The sequence below is a fragment of the Onychomys torridus genome, chromosome 9 (assembly GCF_903995425.1).
Source record: "Onychomys torridus chromosome 9, mOncTor1.1, whole genome shotgun sequence".
Lineage (NCBI taxonomy): Eukaryota > Metazoa > Chordata > Mammalia > Rodentia > Cricetidae > Onychomys > Onychomys torridus.
Window position 1 is genome coordinate 107,019,238 of NC_050451.1, and position 12,127 is coordinate 107,031,364.

Sequence of the window (12,127 nt, forward strand, 5' to 3'; positions counted from 1 at the left end):
GGGCTCCTGTCACACCGGCTGGCGGGTTGTGGCGGTGCCAGCCCGCGTGAGCGAGTGTGTGCGCGTTGCCTGCGCCTGGGCGGGCGGACCCGGAGCAGTAGTGCGATTCGCCCGGGAGGCGGCTCCGCAGAGGCGTCTCGCTCGCAGACGCCGAGGGGCCGCTTTGCAAACTTGCGGCGGGCTCCGCGCACCCGGGGACCCGCGGACGAAGGTGCGGGGCGCGGTGCACACGGAGGGCTGGGGCTGCGGGGCCGGGCCGCGCCTTTGCCCTTGGCCCGCGCCTTGGCGAGCTTCATGCAGCCCCTGTGCTCGCCGCCGCCGCCGCAGCTGCCCCGGGCAGGTCCGGGACCCGAACCCCGCGCCCCAGCGCCTGAGCGTCTGCCGACCGGCGGCGGGATGCTCCGTGTAGCCTGAGAGCGCCGCGTCCCGGCGCTAGAGGAGCCGGCTCCAGCCAGGCGCCCCGGGCATCGCGAGGAGCCGTACGCCGCCGCCGGCGCCCGTCTTCCCGGCTCCGCTCGTAGGCCCCGGCTCCGCAAGCCCCGGAGTGCGGCGGGGCAGCCAGCCAGCCAGCCGCGCTCCTCGGCGGCAGGGGCATGGAGGAGCGGCGGGCTCCGAGCCGCGCCCCGGAGTCCCTGAAACTTCCCAGCAGGCGCCCGGTCGCGCCTCTGCCGCTGCCGCCACCGCCACCTCACCTGCCGGCCTGAGAGCGGGACCATGGATGAAAGGTTCAACAAGTGGCTGCTGACGCCGGTGCTCACTCTCCTCTTCGTGGTCATCATGTACCAGTACGTGTCCCCTTCCTGCACCAGCTCCTGCACCAACTTCGGGGAGCAGCCCCGCGTCGGGGAGGCCCGCCCGCCCGCCGCCCCGAGTCCCGCCCGCCGGGCACAGGCGCCCCCAGATGAGTGGGAGCGGAGACCCCAGCTGCCCCCACCACCCCGGGGACCACTCGAGGGGCCTCAAGGGGTCGCGGCTCCGGAGGATGAGGATGAGGATCCGGGGGACCCCGGGGAGGAAGAAGAGGAAGAGGAGGAGGAGCCGGACCCCGAGGCGCCCGAAAACGGCTCCCTGCCCCGGTTCGTGCCGCGCTTCAACTTCACCCTGAAGGACCTGACCCGCTTCGTGGACTTCAACATCAAAGGGCGCGACGTGATAGTGTTCCTGCACATCCAGAAGACCGGGGGCACCACGTTCGGCCGGCACCTGGTGAAGAACATTCGTCTGGAGCAGCCCTGTAGCTGCAAAGCCGGCCAGAAAAAGTGCACCTGCCACAGGCCGGGCAAGAAGGAGACCTGGCTCTTCTCTCGCTTCTCCACCGGCTGGAGCTGCGGGCTGCATGCCGACTGGACTGAGCTCACCAACTGCGTGCCGGCCATCATGGAGAAGAAGGATTGTCCCCGCAACCACAGCCACACCAGGTACCGTCCCTGTCCCATAAGGCTTCTGTCTGTTTCCTGAGACCCCCAACCCCCAAGTCCCGACCCCCGCCGGTCCCTTTGCTGTCTGCTCTCTTTGCAGTTTGGAGCGGTATCCAGCGAGTGGGACGGAGAATCTGGGTGAGGGGTAAGGACCTCTGGATACCGCAGGGGTCTTGAGCTGGTCCCTCTCCCATGCTCCATTGCTTCTTTCCACCCTCTGTCACCTTCAGATGTGTCCACAGACATCCTGATGTGCGTGCATTCTGCGCGGTGCCTAGCACTTGGTGATACGGTATTTGGAGGGGGCACTCCACAACAGCTATGGAACAGCGAGGGTGTCCAGGGGCTGGGTTGAACCAGCGAGGTCGAATCTTGAACTTAAATTAGATGGTGGAAACCCAAAGCATAGGGGAGCTGGGAGTGCAGACACAAAGCATGAGCTTTTCAGGAACGGGGAAGCTGAAGTATAATCCTCTCATAAGTGGCTCTTGGTGGCTGCTTGCCAGATCAGAAAACAACCCTTTGGATGCAGCTTTGAAGATACACGTGCAGATTTGCGTTCCCCTGCGGTAGCTCTCATTCTGGAGATGGTCTTTGTTGCTGGGCAGGTTTGCACCCATGCTGTTCTCAGCAGTTTCCACTCGCCCCCTGAGCCGTCCCCACAGCCTATTTCATCATTATGTGTTAAATGCCTACTGTGTGCCTGGAGTGTGCCCAGTGGGTACAAAGATGGGATCCTTTACTGTCAAGAGGGAATGCTAGCCCGCTAAAACAGTAATGCAGCTGAGGATGGAGAAAGTTTGAAATCTTAGCTGCCAATGCAGCTGCTTCCATGCTTTGAGGGATGCTCCGGCTTCAGAACATGGTTGGATGCTCTTCTGCCCATTGCCATCGGGAGATTAATCTGACATGCTCAAGGGAATAAAATATTAAAAAAGATCAGAGCACTGGTTTATTGACGTTTTATCTCAAAGGTTTCAAACAATTTGGTGTAAGGAAATAGGAATTGAAACACTCAGCTCAATATGTTGATATCAGATTTTGCTTTTGACATTATGGAAAAGCTTCATTTACTGGAAGCTGCCCAGATTTTGAAATCTCCACTGCCGAAGCATCTAACTCTACACCATTCCTCTGAGAATGAGTGGCCTTTCATCACGGGATTTCTTTTCTTTCACTCTAGCAGTTTGCTGAGTACTTTCTCTCCCCATTCCCCTTTCTGTTTGATGGAAATTGGTCAGAATAAGAAATGGGTAGCCCTTCCCCCATGGTTTGTTTGAAGGACTTTGCACCTGTAAATATTTTAACAGTGCATTAGTTTAGAACCTGCCATTGTATTTTAGCTTAAAACTTTTAAATTGTTACATTCCCTCTCCTGCCACACAGCGCTATTGCTTCAATGCGACTGTCTCTGCCACACATCATTCCGTAGTTTTAGTTTAGCTAGTACACATTCCTGGTGGAGACCAAAGAGTCTGTGAACCCATTTCATCGCTTCCATTCTAGTAAAACTGAGTCTTTTCATTATTACGTCAACCCCGCTGATGACTTTCAGTGAGTGTGAAAACAAAGCAATGTCTTAGCGGAGAGTGACAGGAATTAGAGGAAGAAGAGACAAATGATGTGGTTGGGTTTTGGCTAAGCAATGACACGGTCCTGCTGTGAAAGGCCCCAGGTAGGCCACACGTTGTGAGGTCTCCCGTCTGTAGGAGATGCACACTACCTCTGCACTCCTGGCAGGAAAATTTCACCTTGATATGGAAACATATGGTTTCTATCAAAAGCAAATGATGTTCTCAGTTTAGTAATGGATCATAAACATTCATTTCTTGTTGTGCCATAAGTTATCAGATAATCAGTCATCTTGTATCAATTTGTTTTTCTTTATTTTTTGTGATGTTTTGTGTTGCATTGCATACTTATTTCTTGCCACTCTGTCTCCTTTCCCCCAGTGAGTCTCAATCACTTTTCCTCATAGATACTGTAGGAAGGAATAGCTGTGATGTATGTGAAGTGCCCTGCATCAAAAGCTATAGGGAAGGAACTGAAGAGACGTTAATAGTAGCATCGTGCTAGCAGAGAAGATTGAATTAGTTGTCTGTCATTGTAATGTCTGTGTACAGCATTCTACAGTCAACAAGATTAGCCTGGATAATGGAGGGTACATTTCTACAATGCAAAATGGCAGATAATCTATTGCTACATAATGGGAACAAGGTTCTACTTCAAATAGGGCTGCCTCTAAGCAAAATTGAGAAGGAGCTCCTGTTGGTTTCATTTCCCTAGGCTCTCTGTTTCTGGACCCCTCTTGGCAGCTCCTCCCCATTTCTCTTAAGGATCAATGCCCCTGTGGATCACTTAATAGGTAAATGCAAGACTCTGGAGCCAGAAGAATGTGGATCTTGCATGTTGTGTGTGCTAGGAGTGAGTTACACTCTTTCAGAGCCTCAGTCTCGCTTTCTCTCCCCTTTGTAATGGAAGTAATAATTAGGATATCCCATATAGGTGTGTTTTGAGAACTAAATGAGCTAATCGATGGAACATTCTTAGTATAGTATGTTTACATAGTACACTATGCTGGTATGTAATTCTTAATATTTAATACCTGTACATATGGTAATTGGTAGGGAGAGAGGAGGGAGGGAGGGACATCCAGGATTGAGACAGAAGAGAGGCAGCCAACTCTGAGAGAACATGGGGGATTGAAGGAAGTATCATATGGATTTCCTAGGCTCAGGAAGGGGCAAGACCCCAGAATATCACAAAGGTGAATTCTGACTACAGATAGTGATTGGGATGGGATTGGAAGCCAACAGGAAGATGGCTCCTGTCCATCACTTAAAAAAGTCATTTTCCAAGGATTTCTTCTTTTGTGTGATGTTTTTCCTCTCATCATTTCCTCAGTAGGTGGTCCAGTCTTATCGTGTGTATTCTTTAAAAAAAAATCTTGTGGGGTGTGTGTGTGTGTGTAAGAGAGAGAGAGAGAGAGAGAGAGAGAGAGAGAGAGAGAGAGAGAGAGAGACAGAGAGACAGAGAAGAGAGAGACAGAGAGCAAGAGAGCAGGGGAGCTAGTTGTTGGGTGGCTGGGCATATTGGGCATATGCATACTGTGGAGTACTTGTGGAGGTCAGAGGTCAGCCTCATGTGCCTGCTCTTGCCTTCCACCTTGCTTGAGGCCTGTCTCTTGATAGCAGATGCTCATACCAGGCTGAATGGTCTGTGAGCTTTTGAAGATTCTCCTGTCTCTGCCTTCCACCTCATCACAGGAATGCTGGGATTACAGCCATGGTGTCTGGCTTTATACAGGTACTGGGGATCTGAACTCAGGTCCGCACGCTTATGTGGCAAAAGCTTTACTTACTGCGTCATCTCCCCAGCCTGGGTTCCATTTTACTTTATGTTTCCTCCCCTTTATCTATATAGCCCAAGCTTTAGGAGAATTCTCTTTACCAATACGGAGTATGGATAGAATCACAGCATTTTATAGCAAAATAAAAAAGATAAAAACCACTGAAGAGAAAACGAATCCCAATTTTGACAAGCACTATAACACCAAAAAGGTGAGATGAAGTTATTGAATTTTCCTTAGGGAATTCATTTTGTCCCTATGTTCACTGCTCTGACTACTGTCACATCTCTGTCTGTATATCATGGAGAGGACTGTCTTAATTACCTCTGCTAATATGCCAGGTGCTCTGATAGTCATTGGAATGTGGTTTTGAGCAGTGCTGATCTTGTGTGAGCCTACCTGTCAGGAAAGGTAGCTTTAATCTTGGGAAGTGGGTACCATCTTCTCTTACACACTGCAAGAAGATGCTTCCCCATGTCTATCCTCCAGTAGGATGATGAGGGGTATGTTTTCTTTTGTGACTCATGTTCCATTGATCCCATTAGGATGGCTGATTTCCTATGGATTTGGTACCTAGATAGGGCTCTGTACTGCAAGTGATATAAACCCACTTCAAGTGTGTGTGGGGGGATTGCTGACTTACGTAAGTATACAACGGACGGAAAAATGTGGCAGTGGTCTTAGCAATGACTAGAAGTGTGGGATCCTTCTCCCCACACACATTCCTGTGCGTGTTCTGGCAAAGGACCTCAACACATGAGGTAGGTAAGTGACTTTCATGCCTGAATACTCCACAGGGAGACAGGGAAGCAGGCCTTCACTGAGCTTCAATTCTCAATCTTGGAGAAATTAACTCAGGTTAATTTCAGCTTGGACCTTGTGACATTTTTAGTCAATCACTGTGGTAAGGATGTTGAGGTTCTTTGACTCACTTTGTATCACCAAACCATTTTCATTACACACACATGCACATGCGTGTCGTGTGTGTGTGTGTGTGTGTGTGTGTGTGTGTGCATGCACGCACGCATGCGTGATCAGAGAAAAAGATGCTAGTATAGATGCAGTGTCTGGGTGGACCACAGGATCTTCAATAGTGTCAAGTAAACTTGCTAACTAATGAGCGAAATGAACCTTCAGCCATCTTTGCATTTTACGGAAAGAATGCTTTTAATAAAAGCAAATGATAATTCGTCTTGATTGACATCTGATTGATAAGCGTTCATTGATATCTGAAATCCACATTCACAGTCATTGAAGGCATAGGTAATGTTTGCTGTGAACATGGAAAAAATAAGAAGAAACATCAAATTTGCCTTCAGTACTCAAAAGAAGGAGGTATGGAAGGTAAAGGAGACTTGTTTTATATCAACCCTGAATGTAGAACCAGCATAAGACTTGGTGGGGTTTCAACTTGAGAAAGAGCTTCATAAACTTTTTAGCTGTCTTCAGTCTGCATGAACTCTTCTGTGAAGTGGGGTGGTCCCCAGCAGTGGGAACTTTAGTAGTGTCTGGTTAACCACTGCTGGGCGGCCCTTTCCTTAAGAGTCCTTAGTTCAAAGCTCAGCAGAACCGAGGGAGTCTTCTTCCTTCCTACCAGTGACTGGAAAAGAAGAGCCAAGATCATAAATGAATCAGCTCTCCAGCATTCGAGAATATTTCTGCCAGGAAGCTTCGGGACAGCATAATCTGAGAGAAGAGATTACCTGGTGCACATTGAGAGCCCAAAGCAGCAGGACCTTCAATGACATTGTTTTCTTAACAGATACTAAAAGACAAGACAAGAAGACACAACACAGCTCACCCTACAGCTAACAAACAGAACTGCTTTGGAACCTCATCTGCTTTGCCTATAGACAGCACGCTAGAATATTCGTCTTCGGCAGAGCTTCGGCTCAGAGATTCTGGGCTACTGTAGCCTGCGCTGCTGTAGAAAGCATGCTCTGTTTGCCTTCTCTTGTAGTTAAAAGTGCTGAGCTGCCAAGAAGGTTAATTTTATTTATTTATTTTTTTATTTATTTATTTTTAACCACAAGGTTTGTGTGCGGTGTAAAACTAAAGAGATAAGGTTTTATTCTGTCGACACATTGTGGCCACTTACTTGTTCATGGCAAGGAAGGTCCCTTAAAGGATCTCTTCTGTCTCAAATCACCAATATTTCTGTGAGTCAGGAAGAAGTTAAACACCTTTGGCTTTCTGAGTGGTGAGGTTATAACTGCCAATAGTTAATCATAACAGATGATGTATTCCACTGCCTTCTCTTGCTGGTTACTGTGGGGGTTTTTGGTATGCTCAACTTTAGAGAAACAGAAATGTTTGAGTGATAATTAGAAGCAAGGTAAATTTAGCCAATGATGTGGTTTTGCGTAGTCTCAGACTCTTCTATGATTCCTCAAAGCTAAATTATTACCATCCCTTTTTGACTAAAGATAATCAGAATCTTAGGGAATTTGAAAATTATTTATGCTTGATAACGGATTAACGGTTTGATATTGTCAAAACCTAATGTGACTTTAAGAGTTACAAAATACATTATTGGGTAGGGCTATTATGAAATTAATTGAATAGGGAACTCTTATTTATGTATTTTGTAATAATCCATTACCATGTATTTAAATTTTCTAGATGTTAGATATCATGGATAAATTCTCTGTTGATTTTAATTGGCTAATGGTACTTTATATCAGTTATAGCTGAGCATTTAACAATATGTTGGGAAATGTACTCAAATGTTGTTAGCTTAGAGAGTGTTATTTGTTTTTAATCTTCCTGTGGCATATACTGCTGCTCTGTAAAACACACATGAAGTGCTCAGCACAGAGATTAGCCCATGGAAGATGCTCAGTAAATGCCTGCTTTTAGATTGCCTTTAAAAATTATGATGTAATTGACAAGATTGTGGTCCTTTAGAAAATGATCGGACACTTTGCTTCATGGCTATTATTTTGGGTGTAAATTCAACTTGTTAGCAGTTGGGATCCACAACTAACTAGCAAGGTACTCCACTTGATTATCCAAGAGAAAAGGAAAACTCAGAAAGATAAGGGTTACTGTGGTATGTATAAGAAGAGAGTGGCTTCTCTTCTTATAATTAGAGAAATATCAGCTGTTCATTTGGGAACACAGAGATACACTGAATTTTGGAAAGGTTATTTCATTATACATTTTTAATTTAGAAAAAAATATCGTGTGGAGCTGGGAGGATGGATAGAGGACAGAGGCCTACATCATCTAGGCATATTTTTACTTGTGATCACTATTGGTCAAATCAGATAGCAGAGCTGGGTTGGTCTGGTTGGAGAATGTATTGTTGGGAGCCCAATGGAAGAGAGATTGAATTAGGCAGACACTCTCAAGAGAAATTGGAGGAATCCAATGACAAACTTATTAGCAACTGAAAACAATGCTGTTCTCTGATTTGTGGATGTAATTAGAGCTTTGGAGTTGAATTCCAAAGTCAAACCCTGGGGATTTTAATGTGGTTCGGCCTCTTGTTATGTGACCTTGGGTTATCAGTCACCTGCTCTACATGCCCATTGCTTTCTTGGAAAATGGGAAGTGGTGAGAGTGTTATAACTTACATTATAATGCAAGCATCAATAACCTTTGTTGTGCTCTTAGAAAAGAGTTAGGAAGTCGCATATATGGTTAGCCATTATATTTTCTTGGGACTTGTCATATACGTACATCCTGTAGTGTGAAAAGATAAAATAAAAGCTATGCTATCCTTTGGAATCTGGAATCTTTATCTAAATAGCATAGAAGTTAACTGTTAAGTTGTAATACAAAAGAAATGGCTGTAGAGGAGAAAAAGTAAACGTTGATTCATAGAGTATTGGGACACTCAGTGGGTACGTAGTGAAATGGAAAAGTGAAGTATTTTCCCCCAAGCATACTGTTTTTTTTTTTTCTAATGGGAAATTAATGAAACAGCAATAAAATGTTTAAACATACACAATTAAATTCATACATGAAAAAGTCCTGCAGTGAAATTGAATTAGTTGCCTGTGGGCACATAAATATTTTTAGTTCATTGCTATTATTAATATCTAACCATGCTTTTATTGGTAAGTACTGTCATTTGTTTTAAGAACCCTTCATCTAACACTGTGGATTTATGTTGGGCTGTGCATTCTAATTTCTCTATCAACACAAGAAGTCATGAATGTCAATCATTTTGACTTCCTTGGTATTTATTCATTAGATTTACAGAATATTCTTCCAAAGAATGAATTTACTAATAACTACCTTCTCTTTTGTAGCATGTTACAGTCTTATAGCATTCCTGGCTTTGTTAGTATGGGTCCTGGCACTAATTGAGATTTTAAAGTCATATATGTCATAGAGGTCCTGACTGGGGTAAAAGAATGGACATTGGGCCTCTAGGTACCCTTTGCTTAATAATAAAGGGAGTTTGTTAGTACAACTGGATAGCAGCTGGATATGAAGTAGCAATGGGGAAGACTGATGTTATTATATTTATTGTATGCTGGTGGCTAACAGGAGATACAGTCTCAGTAGGAGAAACCCAAGAAGAGGTTTTTGGGATAAGAGCTGTTTATAGAAATCTTCTGCTGCAACTATGGACCTGATTGAGGCAGAGAGAAAGAAAAAGTTTGGAGGATATATCCTGACCGCTTTCTCCTCTTACCTGTACATCTTTCCTCATTGTCTTCTACTGAGTGACTCTACCTGGAAACTAAAAGGCATGGGAACTAGTTAGTTGATCTATTTCATGGACTCCAGTGAGGCAGAGAAGGATGGAAGCAAACCCAGAGTTGTAGGTATGGAACTGCAGAGTCTGGAGAGTGACTTACACAGTGTCTTCAAATAATTTGAGTTTCTTCACCATTTCATGGATGGCCCAGTTCTTGTCAACAAATGAGGCGAAGAAACAGATAACTGTGTTGCATGCATTTCTTCTGCACAGAACACAGTATCGACTTAAAGAATGATGAAAGAAGAGACCAATCCTTTACAAAAGGAAAGTAACTACAGGGACATTTGCCGAAAAAAAAAATCCATGCTATTTTGGATATTTGTCACCAGAATGCACCTGAACCAGCTGGTTAATAGTGACAGATTTGGGCTGTTAGATTCGTGTTAGGATGCACAGTAGACAACACATATTTCATATTTTATCTCTGTGCAGCGTTTTATATATTTGGAGTTATAGAGCAATATTAGTTAAAGTGTGGCAAGCAGTGTGCCAAAGTGGCTGTAGTCTGCAAAATCGTATTTATGAGACTGAATGCTCGCTGTTGCTTAAGCTGTTCCACAAGCATAAAGAGTCTCCAGAAGAACACTTATGAGCAATAGTTTTATGAAACATGGGGAGAGAGAGGGTGAGAAGGGGAAGGGGGAGAAGAAGAGGAAGAGGAGGAGAAGAGAGAGAAATAGAAATAGTTTCATTTGAAAGTATCTAAATGTATTTACTTTTAATTTTGAAAGACTTTTTGAATGTAGCTCTATGTATATGCAGAAGGCATGATGTTCTTTAAAGTACACATGCCAGAATCTTTCTATGCAGAACTGTGTAAACATTTTTTATTTATGTGAGAGTAGCTGTGAGTAAAGGCCCAAACACTTGGCAGTGGCCCATGAGATCGCACAAAAGATGCTTGAAGGAAGAAGGCTGAGGAGGGTCATCGTGTGACATGAAAGTAAAAAGGGGAAGACCAGGGTGGGGGGTACTACATGGATAGGGGCTGGGCATATGATGGTGTGGGTGTGTGTGTGTGTGTGTGTGTGTGTGTGTGTGTGTGTGTGATCAACTAAAGCTAACTAAGTAAGAAAATGCTATAAGGCAACCTGTTACTTTGTATGCTAATTGAAAAATAATAAATGCTGGAAGATTTTTAAATAAAATTAGTAGGCACAAGAACCAAAGAAGCATATAATTATTACTTTACTTTTGAGAGTCAAATGCTGTACGTAAACTGTTACTATTTATAGGTATCAAAACAAATATCCAATTACATATCCATGCATATACTCTCACTGGGATCTATGGGAGTGTGTTATTCTCTTATCCATAGGAAGGGATTTTGGGTCATCCATAGAGAGCAGATCCATTTCTTCTCTGTATACACCATCCCCTTGTGTTCTCTCTAGTTCACTGCTTTATGATACAGCTAGAGTCTGAGCAACCTGGAAATAATATCATGCTCAGGCCTTTGTTATTGTATGAAGTTTCTATCTCGATAAAATTGCCTTGGGAAGTGACTTGTGCTGCCTATACAAACTGTCAGTTCTAAGTATCTTGCTGAACTGAATTTAAGTCCAGCTACTTTAAAAAAAAAAATCTGAGCAGACTGGGGGAGGGAAAGGGGAGAGTACTAAAAGAGACTACTGGAAAGTGGGGGGGGCGCATTTTGGGGTCAGGTAAAAACCTGGCACAAGGGAATGTCCCAGGAATCTATAAGGATGACCCCAGCTAAGAATCCTGGTTAGAGGAGATAGATAGCCTGGACTGGCTGGCCATCTCCTGTGGCCAGAGGGTGTCATCCAGCAATTGATACAAACAGATGCAGACCCACAGCCAAACATCAGGCAGTGCTTGGGAAGTCCTGCAGAAAGAGGGGAGAAAGGATTGTAGGGGCCAGAGGGGTCAAGGACATCACAAGAAACTCACAGAATCAACTAACCTGGGATCTTGGGAACTCACAGAGACTGAACCGACAACCAGGGAGCCTGCATGGACTGACCTAGGCCCTCTGCACGTATATCACAGTTGTGTAGCTTGGTCCTCTTGTGAGACTCCTGACTCTGTGAACAGGGCCGTCTCCGACTCTTTCACTGGCTTTTGGGACCTCATCCTGGGTCGCCTTGCCCAGTCTTAACACATGGGGAGGCGCTTAGTCTCACTGCAACTTGATATGCCATGCTTTGTTGATACTCACGGGAGAACTGCCCTTTCCTAAATAGAATCAGAGGGGGGGTGGATCGGGGGTGGGGACCAAGGGGGGTAAGGGGAGGAACTGGGATGGGAGGAGGGAGGGGAAACTGCAGCTGGGGTGTAAAATAAATAAATAAACGAATAATAAATAAATAAATTTAAAGAACCTGAGCAAGGTGTCGAGAACTATTTCTTCCTCCCATAGTTTCTTATTAAACTGTCCATACACAATAAAAGAGGTGGATTAGTGGTTATCCCATTTCTAATTTTTTATATGTTTGCTTGAGACAAAGTCTCCCTATGTGGCCTCGGGTGGCCTTGATCTCACTGTGTAGCCCAGGCTGGCCTTCAGCTCACTGTCCTCCTGCCTCTGGCTCCAGTGCTGAGATGACAGGAATGTCCATGTCTGCCTCTATTTCTAATATTTTTTGGGGTTTTCTTTTTGAGACAGGATTTCTCTGTGTA

The 12,127-nt window shown here is 45.1% G+C and overlaps 1 protein-coding gene across 1 annotated transcript in view; it reads left to right on the plus strand.

Annotated features, from left to right (window-relative positions):
• Hs6st3 (heparan sulfate 6-O-sulfotransferase 3) overlaps window positions 1–12,127 on the plus strand; it is a 720,354-nt gene continuing 708,227 nt past the window's right edge. Inside the window, exon 1 of the mRNA XM_036199122.1 lies at window positions 1–1,418. Coding sequence (XP_036055015.1) covers window positions 715–1,418 — 704 coding nt within the window. The 5' untranslated portion in view covers window positions 1–714. The remainder of the gene's footprint in view (window positions 1,419–12,127) is intronic.